This window comes from Lagopus muta, chromosome 18, assembly GCF_023343835.1.
Source record: "Lagopus muta isolate bLagMut1 chromosome 18, bLagMut1 primary, whole genome shotgun sequence".
Classification (NCBI taxonomy): domain Eukaryota; kingdom Metazoa; phylum Chordata; class Aves; order Galliformes; family Phasianidae; genus Lagopus; species Lagopus muta.
In genome coordinates, this window is record NC_064450.1 from 3,436,921 (window position 1) to 3,461,311 (window position 24,391).

The following is a 24,391-nucleotide window of genomic DNA, read 5'->3' on the forward strand; positions in this document are numbered from 1 at the left end:
CACTCCCCAGGCTGCAGCTTGGGTCAGCACTCACTCACATGGCTTGGACCAGACCCATGCAACTAAAGTAGCCTGTGAATCCGAGCTCTCATCAAAAATGGCTTTAAATATCACATCAGGCCTTAGCACTGTTTACCTAAAGAACAATGACAAGTGATGAGGGGGAAAAGATTTCCATTTAACAAATATTAAACATTATGGTAAATAATTTACACAAAGAACAGGTGTTGAAGCTAAATAATTACTACAGACCAAGTCCCAATAGCATAAGGATATTTCATCTCTCAATTTTAAGCTGAAAATAATCAGACTGATATCTGTGGTTTTGATAGCACTAGCACAGAAGACGCCAAGGATTGTGTCCTGAAAGAACTGACACAAAATAGTGGTGATGGCCAGGATGTCCATAGCAGCAAGTTTTGGAAATAAAGAACCAACAGCAACTGCAGGAAAGAAAAAAGAAACAAAAAAGCTCCATGCTTAATGCTGACAGGGTAAAAAAAAAAACTCTCAAGAATAAACAGCTTATAACACAACCTAAACAGTTCATGGAACACACTGAAGAGAGGGCATGTGCTGGTCATATGTTCAGCGTATGTTACTGGCACCATTCACCGGCATGTTCCATGTGGTAATAGCTTAACTATTTACATTTGAACTGTGCTGCCTTCAGGGATGACATGATCTGGGCAGCCCTGATGAAACACACACCACCTAAAACGAATACATGCTAATTTTGGCTCACAAGTTACCTCTCCATACTTCAAACAATGCTTTGCTTGGCACTAACTCGTTTGAAGAGCTTATACTCAATATAACTAGTGGCAGTGTGAAGCAACTTTAAAACCAGCAGGCTGGGTTTATGTAGCATTATATAAAACAGTCATTGTAGTATCTGTGATTTTTAGATACAACTTCCTGCTCAGATCCAAGTACAGATTGCACGCGCGTGCACTCCAACTTCAGAACAGCACCATCCTTTGATGTTGTGTGATTTCTCTATGCGTTCACTGCCTCAAACACAGCAGTTCCTAACACGATGCAGTCCACTGCCCAGATGACAACTATATGCAATGCTGTAGTTTCAAGACCCTGTCACAGAGCGAGTGGAAAAAAAAAAAATCAAAACAGAACACAAAAACCAAGAATAAAAAGAATTCTGCCAGAGTTCAAACACACAACTTCAAATAACTGCTTTCTGCAACAGTCAGCCTTGGCTCCCTGCTCTGCAATCATTTCCATTTCTGTGAAAGTTGTAACAATAAAGGTGTTCCTGGTGCTGACACAGAGCTATTTTAAGAAGGGATCACCACCTCACTACTGTATGCTAATTCCTGACTGCATCAACCCTTTCTGCATTCAAACCAGTGGCTATGATTAGATCTATTTACTTCCTTTTACATATCCATCCTGTAGTACTTGAACTTTAAGTCCCCTAGAGCTATTTCTCTTTCCTTTGTATTTTTGTATTAAATCATTGCCTGCACAAGTCAAATCCTGTCTCCATTTAGAACACCTTTAAGAGGGTTATTCTAATGACTTAGAGATGGTGTGAACCACCACAACTACCTACAAACCTCTCATACTTGAAGTCTCCTTCACTCAGTGAAGAAAGTCAGCAGCCCAACCTCTTGCCCCCCCTGTATCGGACATGGACAGAATGTTCCCAGTCAACAATTCATGAACCAAATGCATAAGGCACTCAGATATATTCTCTTCTCTAAAACCCTTGGGAAAAGCTTGAACAAGCAGCTACCACAAAGACAAAACAGTCGTAAGCAGGGCAAAATTGCACTAGTGTAACATATCCACAGTAGCCAGCATTTCCTTCATCAGAGCCCAGGGATCTCTGAGCTGTAATGCAACATCACTGCAACACACACCCAGCCCCTGCAGCTTCCCTAGATCTGTCTGAAAGTAATTAACCCTAAACTACTCAGACCTTCACGATAAGAAATTTAAGAGCAAGAAAATCATCCTCCTCCATTAACATCAAGTGTTCTTTCAAAAAGGAAACAAACAAATATGCTGAGAACAGTTTACCTTGGAGATAAGGCAGACAAACTGTTGGAGCCATGTCAATGCAAGGGACTTGGAACTGGAGCAGCTGCAATGACAATCAAACACACATCCCTTGCCTTATCAAGTTGTCATCTCCCCTGAAAGCTCCTCTGGCACACGCTGCTACATTACCATCTCCCACATTTATTTCTGTAACTGGAGTCTTCTTAATTTCAGAAACTAGAAAAGCCTAATTCCTAAAACAAACATTTCTGATCAAAGCACCAAATGTGATTCCTTAGAAACTCAGTCTCTTCTCCCTTTCCCCTATCCTGTTACTTCTCCATGCAGTCAAACTCACACTGCCCTATAGCTGTGGTTGTTTTATACTCCACATAACCATGTTTTTAACTTTCTCAGATGAAGCTGAATTACTTTTTATGGCCCACCTCTCAGCTACATCACAGCTATTACAAACATGCACACACAAACGACTAAGAGAACTTCAGCTCACTAAACTCAAATTACAAAAAATGCATTTATTTAATCTTTCCAACTGATGGCTGAATTACAGTCGTATTTCTGTTATTCAATGTCCTCTGCATGCTGTTTTGCTCTTTTTTTTTTAAAGACTTATAAACACACATGTTGGTTATAACCTTAGATAATAGCTAATAATCTCCTGTAAGAATCTTGGGTACTTACTAGCCCACAGCAGAACAAACTTATTTATAGCTAAGCAGCAGGCTGGGGTTAGTGATCTCTTCCAAGCTTGACAGATTTCCAACCTCAGAATAACCACGCCATAAAACAAGCAGGGTTATTTCACTACTGACAGAAAAGTAAACATTTGTGTACTAGGGTGTGCTTGCAGATGATTGCTCTGGCTGCCTGCACTGCAGCAGACAGTAAAAGCTATTCATAACAGGCCAAAACTCACGGAGGAAATTCAAAATTCTGAAAAGAATTTATAATCAAGATTTAACTCACACCTTTAAACACCAAGACAGGTGGGAGGATCTCAAATCTCCCCACTGTGAATGACTTTTCCCATTTCATCTTCAGAAGCATTCCTTGAACGTTTAATAACTGCCAAATTTTTCTCTCTGAAACAGGTACAATTACCTACATCCTAATGTACAGCGAAGGATAACAGACCAGGAACAAACAACACTTAAACCCACAGAAAGAGACTGCAATCACAAGAGCTACTAAAATCAGGTTAGAAAAAATATCTAACAGTTATCTGACTTATAATGAAGAAAGTTTACTCACAAAAATCTCAGATTTAAACTGAATTGGATTTTCAAGCAAATCATAGAATCATAGAATCACAGAATCACAAGGTTAGAAACAACCTGCAAGATCATCTAGTCCAACCATCCTCCCAAATAATATATGCTAGAAATGAAATACTTCCAGAAAAGCCTGTTCTGTTGTCAGCTTGCTGCCCACTGTTTCATCTCACCCCACTCCTCTGCTTACCCACTCACTAGAATTTCCACAGTCACTGTGCATATTCTGCTCGTGCAACAGCACTCCTCAGAGGCCAGCAGTCCTTCAGGAGAGAGGAAAAAAAAAGACAAGGGATGCAGCTAGTCAAGAACGAAGTGATGAACCAAGCAAAAAATTATTACACATCTTTGTAGTGCTTACTGTAGGTTATTTTGTCTTGCTAGAGCTCACAAGGCATTTGAGCACTGTTAGACAGCTCTGGAATGTGCTGATAAAACAGACTAGTTGCATTTCTCAGCTTTATGGGCAGACCAATACAAGGAAAACATTTAAAAACAAAGGCTTGAGTTTCAATTCGAAGGGATAAACAACTGAAAATTCTACTGTGGTTTTTACCTATTGCATCTCTTTCCTGTGTTGCTAAATGTGCCAGCCATCCGAACATTTCAACTGACATACTCACTGTGGTTCCCAGCTCCAAAAACGTTTGTAGCAATTATCAATATCTAGAAAGCTACATGAATAATACCATCATCAACCACAAACTGTGGAGCCCACCCTGAACTCAGAATTCATTGCTGCATTCATTTTGGCACTCATATTCATAGCAAAGGGGAACCACCTTATCCTAAGGATGTACCTTCAGCTCGGTAATGCAGCTACAAACATGCTGTCAGGAAAAAGGCTGTGCTCCAACTTCTGATAGTATTGCTGGAAGTTGGACTGTACCAGGATGAATTTCATCATTCTGGGAGAATCCTATTACCCAATCTAGTCATTTTAATAAAGTTACTTAAGAACAGATTGCAAACTCTTCAAAGCAATGTTTTCCTATCATTAGAACAGCAGAATAGTTCACTGCCTGGGTTGCAGACCCTAAGAAAGTAAATATATCTTGTAAAATGGAAGTGTAGATGAAGCTATTAACCTCCTAATAGCCTATAAAAGAGCATCCTCTCACCACATGCACTAGAAAGGACCTCAGCTGGTGACCACCCCAAAATAAGGGTGTCAACTAAGGGCTGCGTAAGGCAGCTCAATTACCTACTAGTAAACTTAGCTGGGCCCAGCTGCCACACCCCAACATTCACACCATCTAAGGAAGTCACTTGCTTCCTTTAAGGTGACTTTGCTCAATGTTATTCAACGCTTAGATCTGTGCAAGCTATAAACAGAATTCTGATCGATGATCATGTATGTAATTCACTCCTCATTTTTGTCAGCACCCAAGCCCAATGAATACTGCAGAGACACGATGATTTTAAATGCATGGAATGAGGATGCTGGCCTCTGATGTGAAATGATCCACAGCCAAGGAGCTCATGCCCATTTTTCTCTAGTGCTTTTTTCCATGTATGCACATTTATGCAGAGAGTGAAAAAGGGCTGGAAAGCATGTATTAGCCAAAGCACTAACAACTGAGCCAGTTCAGCATCCAGTCAACTTAAGATTCACTTTTCAATTTTTGACTTAAGACAGTTTCTCACAAGAGTTTCCTTCATCTTCTCTTACACTGCTTTGGCTTTTCCTTTCCACTTTGATTTCAAAAGCATAAATGGCCCTTAAGACAGCAACTCCTTAATGGATGATTCCACAAGGCACGGCAAGCTGACCGCTGCCAGAAGTCTGTACAAGCCGACCACACACTGCATGCCAGCTCCACTGCTTGTCAGACCTTTCCATCAGCTACTTCAATGCAAGACAAAACCACCAAAAAAGCAGACATCAGTAGCTCATGGAAGATCTGGTGACTTCCAAGGCTAGCACATCCTGCAGCTGGGAGCACTGCAGTAAGCGAGACCTTCCATTTCCATGCTCCTTTCAGCAAGTGAAACGGGTCAGCTCAGATGCTCGTGAAAGCACAGCCTGTCTTTCTAAAAAGTGTCACCCTAGATTCCTCTGAATCACAGCAGCCAACCCAAATATCAATGCCAGAGCCCCACATCTATCATAATAAAAACAATGCTACCTCTCAGAGCTCAAACCTCAGACAATCTTCAACTCTGTCCAAGCGTTTTTCAGGCCTCCCTGCAAACTCTTCCAGTTCTCCCTGTGTAACAACTCCAAACCCCATGAAGATCCTGTCCATGTCTCAAAGCAGATCACATTGGCCTAATAACCTCACCCTTCCCCTGCAGCATTCGACTTCTCTTCCATCTTTATAAACCATACGTTTCATGATGCCACAATCATCCTCTTTACCACTTGCACATTATTTTTTGCCTAAACAATATTTGTTATGGACCAAATTTGAAATCCCCCTCACACAGAGCTCTACATGACTACATTCAGCCCTCTCCTGTCGAAGCTTTACACTTTTTCATCCCTGTCTCCCCCAGTGCTACACTACTCTTCCTCATCTGCCTGGAAACACCGGTAAAGCTTCCCAAAGAGGAAAATTCTTTTCTTTAAGAGACAGCCTCCATCATTCTTATTTTCCAACCACTTTCCATGTGTGCTTACCACCCTTACGTTGTAATCAATGTGCCCATCTACTTAACTAAGTTAAGGAGTAAAACTTACGACTATATGTCTTGTCCACCCAAATTATATTCTGACTAAAATACCACAAATATCCTCACAGCACAATGTAAAATGTCACACTTTCCCATGTGTGGAGGTTTATGCTGTATTCATTTAAGTCACAAGCCAGGTGCAAGCCTTTGGAGTCCTTAAATTAATTATCAGCCTTAAAAACAAAACAGGTAATTGTGTGTTTGTACCTTCATAAATCAAACTTCTACCATAGGCATGGTACAGCAGCATCCTGTGCACCGAGGCCCACAGTAGACACTAATATTTCAGGTGCACTTTTTTTTTTTAAGGCACTGTATGTTTCAATGAAAGCTAAATTACTTTTTTTTTCCCAGCTGTGGTGTCTGAATGTGTCACTGCTTTCCTAAAACTCCAGCTTTTTTTTTTTTTTTTTTTTAAATCAAATGAGCTGGGTTGGGGTGGTTTTTTTGTTTCACTTTTTAAACAAACATGCACACACAAGTAATTCTGAAAATGCAGTTTAAGAAACAACAACACCCAAAAAAACCTCTGTGCCTAATGGTAAGTTGAAGTTCAAAGCAGCACAAAGACTCTTGTGCTGCAGATGGGGATATGTGCCGTCCCCACTGCAGAAGTTCCAAAAAGCAGGAAATGGTTAAACAAATTACTGCTGCCTTATTGCAACATCTGTCAAAATCAGAATTGAAAAGAATCTTCTGTCAACGTGTTACTTCATTCATATCAGCTCTGCACCAAAACTACACTTTAGAGAGAAGCTTTAAATGATCTGAAATACTGAATTTAACGTCAACAGGAGGTACAACCACTTTGTCCAGTACTCACTAACCTGACCAACCAACATAAAATTAAGATGCTTACACCCCATCAGCTCCAAGACTTTAGGAAAACTCTGCAGAGAATCACTGAGTATTAAACTACCTTTCAAACTACCGTAGTTGTAATCCAACATGAAGACTCAGATGATAATAAACAAAAGCATAAAAATCATTTGCATGCAAGAATTCTGCTAGCAAGCGTAAACAAATGCCCAGCTAGGTATCAGATGCTTTAGAAAGAAGTTTAATTTAAACAAATAAATCAAGCATGGACTTCATGTTATAACAATTTTTCAAGGTATGGAAGACTGTTAGAAAAGGATTTGCAGAAGTAGTGACTGAACAGCTATGAAGATTCGCTTGTACCTCCCATGCCATCAAATTGCACCCAGCCATACCTACAGCACACCTGATAACCAGGTCTGATTACAGCAAGGTCATTTTTGGTTCTGGATCTTTTTGTTTTCTTGTTTGTCTAAAGCAGCTTTTCCAAAAAGGTTCTTATCAGAAGAGGGGAGTGTAATGAAGATGCAACCATTCCTCTATGCTGCCTTCCAACACTGCTAAAAATATGTGCTGAGTTCAAACCTTGACACCTTAGTTTATGGCCTCTGGAGTTTCATCCTGTGCTTGGTCCATTAGCAAACCTTTCAGTCATCTAATTCCTCCCCATAAAACTGTATGTACTGCAGCATCTTGTGCTCCTTTTGGATAAGACAAACATACTGAACTCCTCACACTCCTCCCTGTTTGTTATTTCTTTGAGCCTTCAATTCCTTTCAGCAGTTAGCTCCCTAAAACGTTGCAGTTTCCCAAATATTCTTCCATACAAATTTTGATTCCAGAACCATACGAAGTTCCAGCATCAATCACTGCTCTCCAACCCAGTTCCTCTACTTCTACAGTCACCACATCACTCTGCTTTGACACACTGCATCTCATCTTACATATCTAACAATTTGTCTTCAGTTACCACTTCCAAAGCAGCCTACCAACTCTTTTATCAGTTTCCCACCCTGAAGATCTGGCCTGCAAACCCTTTGAACCCTTTGCTTTTTCTTTTTTGAGTGGATTGACCAAATCCTTTTTTTTTTTTGTCCTCATTATTTGCGATTTACGAACATCGGTACCATCTGTAAATATTTATCTGCTGTTGATTTTTCCTCAGATCTCTGAAGAAAGGATGAAGTAGAAACATCAAATAGTAATCCAGCAGTTTACAACGCTTACCAACCTGTGTACTCCCCAAATTCTGCTTCTGGAAACTCATTAGTAAGTGAGGCAGCAGTTACACAAAACATTTTGTCCCTGGAGATACTCACAACTGAAATGAACAAGGCGCTCAGCAATCTTATTTGATGCTGAAATCATCTGTTTCCAGCAGGGGTTTTGCTGCAGGTCCCCTTCATAATCCTTAATGTAAAATCTTAAATTAACACTGAACGAAAATTAATTCCATTTGACTTTATACTAATTCTGTTTTGCTTCACAAAGCTTTGATAATGACATCTGTTTGTTTGGTTTTTTTTGCTCTTCCTCTTTTTTCTTTTTCTAAAGTTACAACTCTGGTTCATTGCACACGCACCTTCACCCAACTGAGCTGGAGCTGTCATGCTGAAGCCAACAGGAATTCTTACAGTGTAGCATGGACACAACTGCTGGCCAATCTGCTCACCTTTTCCATTTTGTTTGCTACACACGGACAAACAAGAAGGTGATGTGCTTGTACACATATTAAGGCATTCTGACATTCTGAATGTTGAAGATTTTACTTCCACAAATACTCAGATCTACATTACACGTGAAGACACCTCTTTGCACAAGTTAACGACAGGCAGTACTGGTGAGAACAGCACAGCAGCACAGTCAATATGTGCAGCACAGCCACACAAACAAACGCAAAGAATCGCACACTGCAATTGCTCATGGATGTTCTTAACTCCTGGAAAACATTACGTATCACTCCATCCCTGGAGGCATTCATGGCCAGGCTGGATGTGGCTCTGGGCAGCCTGGTCTGCTGGTTGGTGACCCTGCACACAGCAGGGGGTTGGAACCAGATGATTACTGTGGTTCTTTTCAACCCAGGCCATTCTATGATTCTATAACACTGCAACTCCAGCTCTCTTCAGTGATACAACAATATCAATGAAATATCAGCTGAAGAATGTAATTTTTGTTTTCTAGCCTTCCAATGTGGAATAGCTGTACGATAAATACAGTTCCTCCCCTCCAACTGCTTTATCTAGGTCAAAAAATTCCTTAAAGGCAGGAAGTCGCAGAAAACAAATGTCACTACACATCAACTTTTTATCATGAAAATAAACAAGACAGAAGATATAACCACCACCTTCCTAATATTTCAGTCTGAACTCCCACAGAAGACAGTTTATTACTACAATCAAGTATGTTGTGAAAACACATTATACTCTGCCATGGATGCCCTTACACTGCTACAAGACAAATATGCGAGTTCCTTTGAAACTACATTTGATTTCTGTCCAGTTATAGGTAATTTTACACAGAGTAATGGGGCTTGAGATCTTAAGGGCACTGCTGCACTTAGTGAAAATACAGAAGATCAGATGCACCATCACCTTATTTTTAATAGTTTAAGAATGACCATGAAAATAAATTATTTGCTCTGTGCATGAGAATTACATAGGCTTTAAATGGGAATAAAGCAGAATTCCTGCTCAGCAGAATCATTCTCTAAAACACATGTATGTTCTTGAAGGACGAATATTTATACGACAATGTCATTTCCTCATTATAAGCAAATTAATCATACACATTCATTTTGAAAAGTGAGGGTGGAACATTAACTTGCATTCCTGATACCCACCTGATACAAAGCTGTCTCTCCTTCCTCAAAACTTGTGCATTTCTCAACTGATGATCAGTACTGTATATGCATTTAATTAGTACCCAGGAAAGAACAATTGCATTTCCGTATCTCTTGCCTTACTGCTATAACTGAAGGTAAGGAAATCAAAACTCACTTTCAACAACAGATTCATAAAACAAACAGTTTAAATACTTCATCTGCACCTTTACACCAAAACAACACTCACTAATCATGCTTCTGTTACAGAAGTGGAACAGAAAAACAGAGAAGCCACCAATTTCTAAGACCATTTCCTGGTTTCTACTATTTCACATAACCACACAGAGAACATACTTGTACTCCTATAGATAACTCCAAGCACATGAATATGTGTAAGATCAATAACACTGTAGAAGATGTCCTTACTCGATCCCACACATCAGTCAGAGCAATAAAAAAGGCAAAGCAATCACCAGTTAATCCAGATCTAAAGCTGAGCTTTCCCTCAGCTACCTGATTGGTGTCTGGCAATTTGTAGTATTGTTTCAGGAGCAAAAAACCATTTCACTCATCCGTCATGGCCAGTTCAGATGGGAATGTGAAAGAAAAAAAGAGAAACAACTGTTACAGATTACAGAAACTTCACATTCAGCTTTTTTTATTTGAAGCAGAACATGCTCTACCTTCTGCCTCCTATATTGCTCTTCAAGGTAAGGCTACAGTGAGAATCTTGCTTTAAAGTAGCCACAAAATACCCAGGAATATGTTCAGTTTACATTATTATTCATTACGCATGGGTCACAGTGTCTGCTTCATAAAGTACATAACACTTCTGGAGTCCGATCTGTAAGTCGCAGCCAAGTTCAATACTTCCTTATTCTTTGCTTTGAGATAACTTGTAAGTAATTCATAGTTTTAATACCAGTATGGAACTCTATCATATTCCTCTAAACACAAATCAATCATAATGTCTCCATTTGGCCAGCTGTCTTCCTTACAAGCAGCTGTATTTATCAGAAGTGTTATCAAAAAAGTGAAAAAGCAGGTGCCAATCCAGCCTGAAGTAATTAATCCATTGTTGGAACTCTGTTCCTTGGGAAAAGAAAAAATATATGTATTGTGTTTGATTTCCTAAGCATCTAATGCTTATAAACATAAAGCAAATCTTTACAACACAAGTCAGGCTCAAAAGCATAAAAAAACCCCAGCAAGCAAAGCAAAGAACATTCTTCCCATATCAGCTGCTAACACTGCTTAAGATGTTACAATCCATTCCTCGACCATTAATCCAAATCTGAGCTGTTTCCAGAGTGAAACGCTCACTGAGCACGCATGCGACCACAATGCATACAGCAATGACATCTCTGCATGGAATTTAAGCAACTAAAAAAGAAGTGCACTCATCTATTTAGAGGTTCTCTACAATCTGCTGCAGTATTTCCTGCCTGAGTAATGTTGAACGCAATAAATTTTCCCAAAGAGTTTACTTAGTGAATATACTTGATCTTTATTCACAATCTACTGGCTTCCACCAGTAGAAACCTACTACTTATTAGTCAACAGATGATAAGCTGAAGTGAGACACACTCTACATGGTTTACTCTAAAAGCTCCTATATTTAGCAAATACAAAGAACTTTATAAAATGAATGACAGAATGGGACAATTTTTTACTGCCTCTGATTATAGAGGAGCTAAATCAAGTTGTAGCAAATGAAATCACTGGGAGTAAAATTCAAAGAGCTCAGGAAAGAAGGTACTTTTCCCCCCAACTGGCTCCAAGGTGAGGAACTCACTGCAAAAGGATGATGTGGATACAAGTTTACAGAGATGCAAAAACACACTGCCAATTCATTTAAAAGAACAACACAAAGATTACATTACTCTACTCTGCTCTTGTGAAGCCCCATCTGCAGTACTGTGTCCAGGTCTGGAGCCCCCAGTACAAGAAAGACAGGGAGCTGTTGGAGAGGGTCCAGAGGAGAGCCACGAAGATGATCGGGGTGCTGGAGCACCTCCCCTACCAGGACAGGCTGAGGGAGCTGGGCTTGTTCAGCCTGGAGAAGAGAAGGCTGCGGGGTGACCTCATTGCAGCCTTCAGTACCTAAAGGGAGCCTACAGGCAGGAGGGGAATCAACTCTTTGAAAGGCTAGGCAACAGCAGGACAACGGAAAATGGTTTTAAGTTGAGGGAGGGAAGATTGAGGTTGGATGTCAGGGGGAAGTTCTTTCCAAAGAGAGTGGTGAGGTGCTGGAACAGCTGCCCAGAGAGGCTGTGGATGCCCCATCCATTCCTGGAGTTGTTCAAGGTCAGACTGGATGGGGCACTGGGCAGCCTGGTCTGGCATTAAATGTGAAGGTTAGTGGCCCTGCATATGGCAGGGGGTTGGAGATTCATGAGCCTTGAGGTCCCTTCCAACCTGGGCCATTCTGTGATTCTGTGACATGTGCTTTTGAACCGACTGGGATCCAGAAGAATAAGTAGAGGAAGCACAGCCACATGCCTCTGTCCCTTCCTGCACTGCTCCCCAAGCACTGGCTCCTGACTGCTCTGCAGGACAGTAACAGGCTGCACGCATCTCTGCTCCAGCTTGGAATGCTGTTCTCTCATTAACGGCGCCTTGGTTACGATTCCCAAATCCACTTCCACAAAATCACATCCAAAAGTAATCATTAATATATAAAATATGTGCTTTTTTCCCAAACGAACAAACTGTCTCTTGGAAGACACGAGCTTACTATGTCAGAACCTTTCTAATTTCCAATGCCAATGAACAACATACACACAAACTACTGACTGCAACACGAAGGGGTGGAAAAAATGGGCAGGGGGTGAGCAGCACACAGACAACCAACCTTTTTCATAGCTGAGCTGTACTCAAAAGTCAGTCTGTTTTTCTCCAGCTGTGCTGTTACATCTGTCTGGAACCCTGCCTCTCCAAAAGCTGTATATAAAAGCGCTGTCACCAACAGCTGCTGTGCCCAGCACATAAGGTATTTTTCAAACCAATTACCTCAAAAGTCAAGTATCGATGTTATTATTTACCTAGCAATACCCCTCAACAACGCCCCCACTGAAGTCAGGGGAAACTTGAAAAGAATCGAGGGAAACCAATTAAAAATGTGGACTATATAAACGGCAGCAGAGATAATCCATGGATCTTGAAGGTAGTTGTAAAAAGATCAACTGACTTGCTTGGGTTTGTATGCATTTAGATGAGGTTATAGGACTTGTTCTACCCCATGCCTTGGTGCACCGTGACCTTGACCACAGAGCTTCCTAATGGACATGAACAAAAAAAAAACTTGCTATTTTTTTTTCCCCTAGCTTCCATTTTATTCATCACATGAGATTACAGCTGGTTTGTATATAGACAAGGACGTGTGTCAGACTGTCAAGAATTAGAAAAACAAAAACACGCTTCCCACTGATGCTACCCTCCTGTGTGGAAACTTAAACATTTGCACTGACAGTGATGTTTCCAGGGAAGCACTAAAAATAGCGACCAAAATAGCTATCTTAATGTACAGCAATTCTCTGTTTATGGGATTTATATTTTTAGAAAGAAAAATGTCTTTATTATAATATATATAAGTAGACTCTGAAAACTTAATTTACCCAGAACTTCAAAATGTGTGGTTTGCAGGAGACCACAAAGCTGTATTTCTGTTTTTCCCATCCAAAATCAGGAAGTTCAATAACACTATTAGATTAAATCAAGTTTACACCTTGTGCTGAAATCAAAGGCGGCCAAGGAAACCCAAATGACGTGCAATTACTAGGGACAATTAAATAAAGACAGCTCAAGTCTGAAACAGCATTTTGCTTGGAGTCACCTATTTATTAGTGACAGAAGACAACTCTTCACTCTTAGTCTCCAAGATCACTTCAAAACAAACACAAAGAACAGGCCTTTTTTTTTTTTAACCTCATTTGCCATTAGAAAAAAATCAAATGATCGTGCAGTCATAGGCAAAGCATACTACTGGCAGCACAGCAGAAGTAAACAACAACAAAAATAGATCCAGTGATTACTTGAGCTGAGGATAGCAATCATCAATCTTCAACTCGCACTCAAACTGCTTTCTTTCCAGCCACCTTCAGTTGTTAGTTAACGTTTACATTACACTGTAACTAAGTTTAAGCCTTAAAATCCAGGAGATCATCTTCAGTTTGAGCACTTAAATCTAAATGAAAATCAAGAACAGGGCTACAAACAATATTAGTCATCAGTAGTTCACAGTAATGATTTGCTATAAGCAGATAATGTCTACTTTGAATTTGCCTGGAGACTCCTATGCTAAAAAATTAAACAACAAAAAAACAGAACTTTGAAAATATGAAACTACAATTTCTCTATACCACTCTGCTATGACTTTGATAAACTATTTTATATTTCTGAAAAAGCAGGAGGTGAGCATTTGATCCCAAGCCCTTCAAGGTAAAATTCATCCCTAAGCCTGTTGACCAAAGAAATCCTACTTCATTCAGCACACACACTGCTCCATTGTTTCCAGCCAGCACTGAAGGTAAGCCACCTATTATTTACAGAAAGATCACACCTACATTTTGTAACCAGGAGATAACTACTTTAAACAGCTTACAGATCTCGAAACAGAAAGCTGCAAACGTGCAGTCTAAGAAATGGTGTAATCATTGAACACAGTACGTTTCAAGCAGATGTAGTTTCTTTAAGCACCACCTACGTATATCCATGACAAATAAGAAATTAACTGCACAAAAGTTTTCATCGTGTTCATTTTCTCTGTATAAAGTGACAACACTGAAAGAAAAAAAGATAAAATTACGAGTCAATAATTGCATGGACAGCACGAAGCAGCTGTACTCTTTCCTCAAGGAATTAAGCATTTATCTGCGTGCTCCTGACTAAATTTCTCAAGCTAGTTCCAGGCTGCTTGCAATGAACATACATAACTCACAAGGACTTGCCTGCAATGAGTGTATTAAATACCAAACCTTTTACAAAAAGAAGCATTTAAATTGTACCTCTCAAATGCCTTAGATCAAAATATCAATTAACCACATGGCAAACGACTATTAACATTAAAAAGCAGAAAGCAAAAATAGAAGTTACAGTTAAAGGTCAAACAAGTCATCCAAGTGTGTTTGCGATTATACAGCTCCACACAGACTGGCACTGTTAAAGCCTTTCAGAAGAAGCATTTCCTAGAAAGCAAAAAGGTAAGAATTTCATTTTTTACCGAGAAACCAGTTGTGGAAACGAACACCAAGACGTCAAAGTGGAAAATACACACCATCAAAGTGCTAAGAGAAGTTTAAAAACTTGCAAGGCATGGTAAGAGCTGACACTGACAGCATGCTTTCTGCCAAGTTAGCACACTTGTAACCTTGTGGGTATCTCTTAGTTGACCTAACTAAAACTACTCCCAACCAAAACACTTTCACTTTTCCTATGTGAGACTCCTCAAAACAAGGATTACTTATTTACAGCCCAATAAACTCTCCAGCGGAGTAGGTAGGCCTCACATAGTCCTCTAGGAAAATATTTTGTCAAGACAGTTAATATTTGCTAATGGTATAGGAATGTATTACCACTTAAAACCTCCTGATGCATTTATTGACACATAAGGGAACAGAAAGCACCAGGACAGTGAAAGCATCTCATGTGGAAGATTCAGTGTAGTCATTAAAAAAAAAAAAAAATCAATGTCACAATCAGGCAAAGAGAAACTGCCACAAAAATCAGGATCCCACACACAAAACAAGCCCTCAACGTTCAGTAAAAGCACGAAGGGCGCCACAAGATCTACCGATCTCACATTCAAAAATCCCAGATATGCGGACGACCACTCGACCGGTTTCCTTTGAAGCACGTAAACAATACTCAAGGGTGTATCCAATTCTGTTTGCTAATTACAATACCTCCGAGCGCTGCCGCAGCCCGATTTGCTCCCGTCTCCCAGCAGACACCGCCGTGTGCCAGACGCGGCACGGCAGGGTCCGGGGGGGGGCCTCGCCGCCGCACCGCCGGGGGCACGGAGCGGGCGGCGGGTGCGCGGGATGCGGGCCCAGCGGGAAGGGCACGTCCAAAGGCGGAGCGGGAGAAGGGGCGGCGGGGAAGGAGGCCTCGGGCACGGCTCCGCGCCCGTCACGGCGACCGCGTGCCGGCCGGCGGCACGGACAATCGGGCGGCACCACCCCGCGAAGCTCGGGAAGGCGCGGGCGGGCGGGCCCGGCGGGCCCCGGGGGAGAGCGGGGCGGGCCCGGCCGCCGCCGTACTCACACTCGGGGCAGCTGCAGCGGCGGCGCCCCCCGCCTCTGGAACACGCCGTCCACGAAGACGCCGTTCTTGCCGAGGCAGCGCAGGTAGAAGTCGCCCCCGCCGGCGGCCGCGGGGTCCCCCTGAGCGGGAGGCGGCGGCCCGTCCGCTCCGGCCGGTGGCGGCGGCGGGGGCGCGGCGGTGAAGATCTCCAGGTGGCGCCGGGAGATGAAGCTGGAGTGGCCCATGCTCACGTCCACCGAGCCCTGCGACGAGTTGCGGCCGATGGTCACCGAGCGCTTCTTCATCAGGTACTCGAACTCCCGGCCCTCCAGCCGCGCCACGGCCGCCGCCGCCGCCGCCATCTTAGCGAGCGAGGAGCGGGGCCGCCCTCCGCCGCGCCCCTCCGCCCGCACCGGCCCCGCAGCCGCAGCCGCCGCCAGACGCAGGCAGGGAAGGGGCCGCCGCTCAACCCAACCTGACGCACTCCGCCGCTCGCTGACGGACGGCGGCGCCGGGCCAATGCGGGGCCCGCACGCCCATGGGGCTATGGCGGAGCGGCCAATGGCGAGAGGCGCCGCGGCCGGCGCCGCGCAGCACGTTCGAGTGTCGGGCGCGGAGAGGACGGGAAAGGCCCGGAAAACGCGGAGCAGATCCGCGCGCCGGGAGCGGAGCGACCCTCGTCCGCCGCGCCGGGGGAACGCGGCCCCGAGCCCCTGGCCGGGAGCGGAGCGCGGCGGAGCGGAGCGCGCTCTCTCGGCGCGGCGGGTTCGCCCGACCCTCGTCTCCTCCCCGCGGCCCCCGCCCGCCCCGGGCGGCCGGTGGAGCCCCCGCGGTTCCGGCACCTGCCCTGGGCCCGGATGCCGCCGCCCGCTCTCCTCGGCTCTTCGCGTGGGGCGGTGCCCGTGCCGGGTCCCGCAGCGCGGCCGCTGCCCCGCCCGCAGAGCTCCCGGAGCGAGCCGATGGGTTTTCCATTCGGCAGCCGGGGCGCGTGCCGTCCGCTGGCGTTACTTCCAGAAACGGCAGAACACCGGTAATAACGACAATAAATAACCGCAAGTACCCAAACATTGATGCAGGGTGGGTCAGCGCTTGGAAGGCCGTGATTGAGGCTGTTCGAAGAATATCACCGAAAGGGGGGGGGGGGGGGGGGGGAAGAAAAGGTTTGATAAACCAAACATATCTGGAAGGTTGTAAACATTAGCTTAAAAGAAAGGTAATGCCACATCTTCAACAATTTCTAACATCCACACAGTGCAAGCTCCGTGCTCTAAAAGTTTCAGGCATGTCGGTGTATTTGTGAGTACACCTGCCAGTCCTAGTTCCTCCTAAGAAGTAGGGCACAAAAGAGCAAGCAAGCGATCTGACACGACAAAACAGAATTAGACACCGCTTGCTGTAACAGTATGTTACATTCCTCCCTGAGGGTCACAGCACAGCACAGGGAGAAGTGGAAAAAAATGATCAAGAATCCACATGGGCAGCTTTCAGTTTAAAATACTACAGATTAGCAAACAGAAGACATTAAGTGTACTCAAATGTAGCGTCTGCATTGTGAGCCATTTACCTGATGAAGACCCTCTCAAAATGTTTGCACCTCTGTTACAAAGACCAGGTACTGTCAGAATTGAGAAGTAAATGATTGGACTTCTACCTATACACGGTGAAAGAAGGTGCTACAAATTATGCCTATAAACAAACGTACACAAACACTTTGCTGTAATGGCCCAGATAGCCTCACGGTATTTCCAAGCAGTTGCTTAAGATGTGTTTGTCTCTGTTCTCTTTTCATCTTTTCTTTAAAAATTTATGGAGTTCACCATCATATATTAATTCAAAGGACATACAAATGTTTCTTTCAGTGGTACACGCGTGCTCTGCAGGCACTGGTAATAGTTACTGAAAACATTTTTATACTCAAAACCAATCAACTCAATAACAAACATCCAGTACTAAATTTGAAACACAAACTCCTATTTTTGCACATTTGAGCCAACAGATTCTTAACTGCAATGATAACACGCATGCTTTGGAACAGCACACTGTGCATGCTACCTGCAAAGTCCAGCCAAACTTCAGGAATCCCTCTTAGGATTCAATCAGCACTCATTATAAGCAGCTACAATACAGTAACACGCTGCTTAAGTGCCTTTGTCTGACTGCACTGAGACATCAGTCGCAGTAAAACATAGCAACATTGAGAGATTTGGTTTCTTTTATGGAAAACTTCATTTAAATCTTGCCCACACTTTGTTATTTAGAATCAGACTTTCTTCTATACCAGCATATGTTTGGCACAGAAAATGTGGAGCATCAGAGAGCCAGTTATGACTCCCAGATTCTCAACTTTTTTTTTCTTTTTTTTTTTTTTTTTTCTTTTTTAAATCAATTGGCTCCAGTGTAACTACAGCAATGTTGTGCCTGCTCTGCTAACAATCGGTTAGGGATCCAGGGGGGTATGCCTGCTAAACATCACCGACTGCACACCCCCAGAGAGAAAACAGGTACACTGGGATAGCAGCCAGGTGCATTCCTATTGGGCCAGCAGTTGCTACCACCCTGCAGTTACTCAGTTTGCTAAAGTATTAATGCTGCTTTGTGAATAGCAGCTACTTCTAATTTGTATTAATTTCTTACTAACATCCGATACTAAATTTGTGAAGCTGATACTAGTTCTTTTCATAACAGAACAGTGTTGAGAACACAGCCAATGAAACATAAGAAATAGTTTTATAATGCGCTCTGAAAGCGCTTTTCAGGTATCCAACGGTCAGTACAGCACTCTATAACACCAACAGAAAGCTGTTTACTTTGGTATTACCAGTGCTGCAGAGTAAACAACAAATTCAATTGTCAGAAGTAAAACTCACTTTAAGATCTTGCTGAGATATTTCTGCCAATGTGTTCCTAAATTGGTGCAGATTTAGTCATTCTCTCTGTGACCATGCACAATGGCCCTCATAGGTCATTCCAACCTGCCCACTTGTTCTGTTTTGTGCCATATAAAGCAGGAAGCAGAGCAGTAGAACCATTCATACCATACGCAGTTCTGGGCTGTTTGGGGCCTTTATGTTCCAGTGAATCCCACTGCTCAAACCTAACCTGGTCCTTATGTTGGAGCTGCATAGCACAAACGTACTATTTCCATCATTTTTTCCCCTGTTGGTTTTGAGGATCTGCCTTACAGGTTCCCTGACTGTTCAGAACAGAACTAGGACTCCAACTTATCGACCAAAACATAGTCTGCGTAGTCTTCTCCACTCTGGGCCCTTTGTGGTAAGTGACCACGTCACCCAGTTCACACCAAATCATACAGGATCACATTTGCACCACAGAAACTGAGAATCCGCAAACCTTCCTTACCTCATTCTCTGGCTTCACAACAATCTGGGGTTTAACAGAAATACGTAAGCACTAAATGAACCCATTAATAAAATTTTCATGATCAAACTTGCTTCAAATGACTACTTTTTGCATTCTTTTTTCTTGAAGCCCATGTTGTATCAACACAGAAGTGTCCACACACAGTCTGCGTATGCCTGGGGCTACTAAACTGTCCTGTAACCAAAGGGTTTACTTCCTCAGCTTTTCTATTACATGCGCTCTGCACTAAGGGCTACAGAGTGCTGAGGCAGCCTTCAAGGCGCACATTTTCACTGATTCAAACACATGGAATACCACTAGAGCAACTTGATGAATAATCAAGTAGATTAAATGACCTTAATTGCTTGCTTTGACACAACCAGCATTAAACAGCTTTTAAAGGCCATTAGAGGCTATTCATAATCTTTTTATTACAGCGTCACAAGCTTCCAGCGAGATTTGAGTTCTGTTAAACACAACCCTACAAAGTTAATTTGCAAAGCCACTTTTCGGTAGCATTCACTTGCACTTTTAACAAGGTACGCACTTACCAAAACCTGTTCAACTGAATAAAGAAAACTTCAAACGCCAATACCTCCTTCCTCAACATCTGCCAAGCACAGTGTTTTCCTTTTCCTAGGCAAGAATGCCACTGTAAGCAGTAAAAAATTCCTCCAACACAGCCTCAGTGCGGCTGCCATACACAGCCACGTTTCTGAGTGACCCTGACGACCACACAGAACTCCTGTGTTGATCAGTAAAGCTATATGGAGACTCAGGCTTTAGACATTTTCTCACATATGCAATTTTTTGTCGAGGGAAAGTGTTAAATACCGAATGACGGAACGGTGCGAAGCTCCCTGGTCAAATATGGTCAATTCTTGCCTTAAAAATCAATAGGAGAATATATGTTACTTCAGAATAGTTATTTTTATAGGCTTTCTTTTTTCCCTCCAGGAGTCTTTCAGATCTCATAATTTAATAACAGAAGGACTGGAAAGCATAACAGTGGTAGAAGCATCTGATCCTGAGGTCCTTTTCCATCTTAAACGACGCCGCGATTCTAACAGCTGGGTAATCGTCCCTCCTGCTTTCACGGACAGTTTTTTGGAGGCGGAGTGGCGGAGCGATCACAAACCCCTACTCGACAGCGTGCCATGGACCTCCCCGACAGCCAAACCCGGGCTGTGCCACCGCGCTCCACCTGTGGAGACGCCCCTCCCGCCGGCCGTCCCGCGCTCCCGCTTTTCTACCCAGCCTGCTCCGCGCCCAGCGGATGATGGCGGCGCCGCTCGGGGCTGACTGACGCGTGTTTGTAAACACTGCGAGGCCGTGGGCGGTGCGCCCCGCCCCAGCGTCCCGTGAGGGAAACGCGGCCGGGGAGAGCTGAGGGGCGGGGCGAGCTTTGCTGACAGGATTACGGCACGCTCCCCAGCATCCTGTTGACAACTGACGCTAAGGCGCGTTTTCTTGGTTTCTAAAAGCAGTTTTTTGAGGCGAGACCATCACAGTCGGGCGGGTTTGAGAAGCGAGAAGTCGACTCCCGGAGCTGCTGGGAAGCGATCCCTACCGCCTCGCGTCAGTAACGGCAGACGCCGAAAATTCAGACACACGCTCTAAATTGAAAGCATCCCCTCCGCCCTCGGAGGATAATTATTCACAAAGCGGAAGCTCTGAGAACCGACACCACAACAGGGCTTTGCAAAAGCCGCAGCAGCAGCTGCATGGTAACTGGGAATGCAGAACTCTCACTGCTTTCGTGTACTTCGCTGTGGGATCCTACAACACACCCGACTCCATTTGTGCTGTCAGGATACGGCAGACCTGAAGCATTACTGTCTAAAACGCTGTGGCTTTTTTTTTTTTTTAGTTCACTAACAGTTCAGACTCTACTGAGCATTTGCTATGCAGACACAGTTGCAGGTATTCGAATAAAATGCCATAACTTGCCATGAAAACTTAAGATAGGCTGTCACTTCTCTAATAGAGAAACTGCACCATGAGAACACACTGGTCCATTCACCACAGCAATAGAATTTTTACCCTTCCTTTGCTTCAAACTGAACTTCTGTTTCCTTCCAGCCATCCTCCCTCTCATGTCACATAGCTTTATGATATGGTATTGTAAATTAATGAAGCAGATCAGTCTGCCAAGGTTCAGCTTATTTGGAACAGATGTCTTTGGCATCTGAAGGTGGAAACTGCCATGGTACCCCTGTAATACATGGCAGATACAAGCCCTACCAAAACAGCAACACAAGTCATAGTCAGGATGGCAGAAAAACAACCAAGGAAGTAGGAGTGGAGAGACTGAGATGGAGAAACCAAGTGATAAAATGATTTACATTAGTCAAAAATCAGTGAAGAACTACAGAAATGTGAATAACCTATAGAAAACAGCCAAAGGCAAATTAAAACCAACACCAAGTGTGATTAGCATCAGTAATAAATATACTTTAAAATCTTTTTATAATATTCTCGTTTAGATCTGTCATTTCAGAAGAGAAATGAAGATTTTTAATCAGTTTTCTGTTCTGATATTAAAAAAAAAAAAAAGTGCTATTTTCCAAGCCAACAGAAAGCCACCAACAAAAGAACAGTGAAAAACAGACATATGTCCTACATGCCTGCCTTTTCTGAAGTATTTAACCAGTCCCGAAGGATGACTACAGAACTGGAGATTCCAAGAACAGTGTTTGAGTGATTAGCCACAGAAACACTCTTGCAAAAAGGTTAAGAAATTGCAATTGCTTTCAGTAGTGAAGGGACAAAATAACATAAGGCAAAAGTGGTAAGAAAAATCTCATGTTTCATTAACAGACATTAGTAAGATTCTTATATGGTAGAAAATTGGCTTACGACCTATGTTCAAAACCATATGATTAATAGATACTATATAAAAAATAGGATAACTGCAATCTTTTTCATATCTGTATACAGTATTCAACATTATTATTTTTAATAATGTAGCCAAAGCCTGAAAACCTCAAAATAGCCTATTTTTATCCCATTACTAGGTACATACAAACTCTAACAAGAAGGGCTGTCTGAAAAAAAAAAAAAAACAAAAAAAAACAACACAAGCCAATTTATATCTATTAGAAATAATCAAGGATGTTGAGGAGAAAAGATGTCACTTCTGTATTCTCACCTCACACATCATAACTGCTCCAAAGGTTAATCGCTCAGGGAAAACCAGAACAAAATATGAGAACAGTTTCCTCCTTTAGATATTGTGAACACTGATACACAGTCACTGGCATATCAAAAACAGGAGAAAACGAAACTCAGAAAATGAACTCTTAGCCTTCAGAACACTGATGAGGGTTAGAGAAGCAGTGTGTGACCAGCCATTACTGACAGACTTCCAACAGAGAGAGGAAGAAAATTCTCTCCCATAGTTCAACTACTCTACCTGTTTATTTTGCTAATTGAATTTGTCTGTGGTTAACATGAGATGACGCTGCTCTATTTGCATTTCATTCTTAGAAAAGGAACTACGCACAGGCAATATTCAAATCAGCAAATAAACAACACCCTTTATGAATGGGATCTGAAGTTTCTCACCCGAGTTCCTGTGTGACATTTATTATACAGCACTTTGCAAAGCGGACACGGCCAAGAGGAACTGCCTGTTTGGACAGAACTGAGCAGAAGGAGAACATGAAGCAATTCACTTCACTGTACAGTTGGTTTACTTATTTGATAACTGAGTAAAATGCAAAGATGCATCAGGGAAGACGTGTCAAGAACGTTTCTCCACAAATTAGGAGGAGAAAAAAGCTTTCTCAAGAGAGGCCATGGAATGCTAACATAATACGTAATATCAAGTATCAATATTTACAACTTTTTTGAGGTTAGACTATAGAAGTGGAGGGAAAAACTGAAACATGCATCAACTTCATAGCATAGTGTGTACACAGCATGAAGCTGTTTATACAGCCTGAAAGCTGCTGAATACAAAACCTTTGCGGTTTACTACTGAAAACACAAGATGGTAACAGGGCAACCATAACACCTAAATGTGCTGGAAAAAAAAATATTCTAACAGGAACCCCAAGCAGGAGAAATAAATTTGACATGTTAGTAGGTTGCAGCTCAAGTATGCTTATTTTCCTCTCTCTCAAGGGCACAAACTCAGAATTGAAATCAGTCAGCTTTCACACATCATCATCAATTTATCTAATTCAAAGTACTTTCTCAAAACACATCTCCCCTTGAGAGTATTAATTTTAGAACATGCCTGTAAATAAATCTGCTACACAAGTCCTACACTGCAGACTGTTCTCATTTTCTTGTGGTTGGTCAGTGCTGGTAGATGACAATGAAGTTCAGCTAATACGACGCCAGCAACTCAGTGGGTTAATTAGTGTGCTGGCAGGATCCAGTGAGTCTCAGTTTACTATTTTATTATTCCCGTCACACCACAAAGACAATTTCAACTAAAAACGTCATTAATTTTGGTCAATAAAACTCCCCCAACTCCACCTGTCCAAGAAAAAACAAAAACGAAACCACCACCCAAAAACATGTAATGAAATCGGTATTATCAGGAATCAAACTGATTACCACTATGAGCACAGTTACAAGCTGATCTGTAACCAATAACTGTGAATTTACTTTGTCATAAACTCCTGCAGAGATTCTCGGTAATGTTTTTTTGTGGTCACTGGTGGTCTTGCCTGACTGAACAAGCGTGGGTGTTTGTGTTTTACTTCCTCTTTTAATAGAAATGCTGATCAAAATACAAAATAAAAGCTTTCCCCCCCCCCCTTTTTTTCTTTTTTCTTTTTTAATTTCACACTACTCTCAAGAAACGTTGCTTGCTTTCAGGTTGGACATGCTCTGATGGTTGGCATTATGAACTCAGTTTGCGTTGTATGACAATCCCCTTAAGCACTGCAGTTTTAGCTCACCAGCTCAGAGGCCTTATTTTTTTTCAATAGCCCACACATAACCAAAGCACGCTTCTGTAATGTCACAAGATTCATACACCCTCATTCTTTCATTTCTCCATTTTGATTACTCAAAAAAGGAAATACAGGTAAGTGCATATTTCCTATAATTAACATCATTAAGTCTTCAAATATGCCTAGATAACATTTTCCATTCATAATTTCAACACTTTCTGAAGATCTGACACCTGCGATTCTTTCCATCTTTACATAAACTA

General features: G+C 42.5%; 1 protein-coding gene across 1 annotated transcript in view; it reads right to left on the reverse strand.

Annotated features, from left to right (window-relative positions):
* FOXK2 (forkhead box K2) overlaps positions 1 to 16,449 on the reverse strand; it is a 41,765-nt gene extending 25,316 nt beyond the window's left edge. Inside the window, exon 1 of the mRNA XM_048965245.1 lies at positions 15,880 to 16,449. Coding sequence (XP_048821202.1) covers positions 15,880 to 16,220 — 341 coding nt within the window. The 5' untranslated portion in view covers positions 16,221 to 16,449. The remainder of the gene's footprint in view (positions 1 to 15,879) is intronic.
* Positions 16,450 to 24,391: the final 7,942 nt, after the last annotated feature.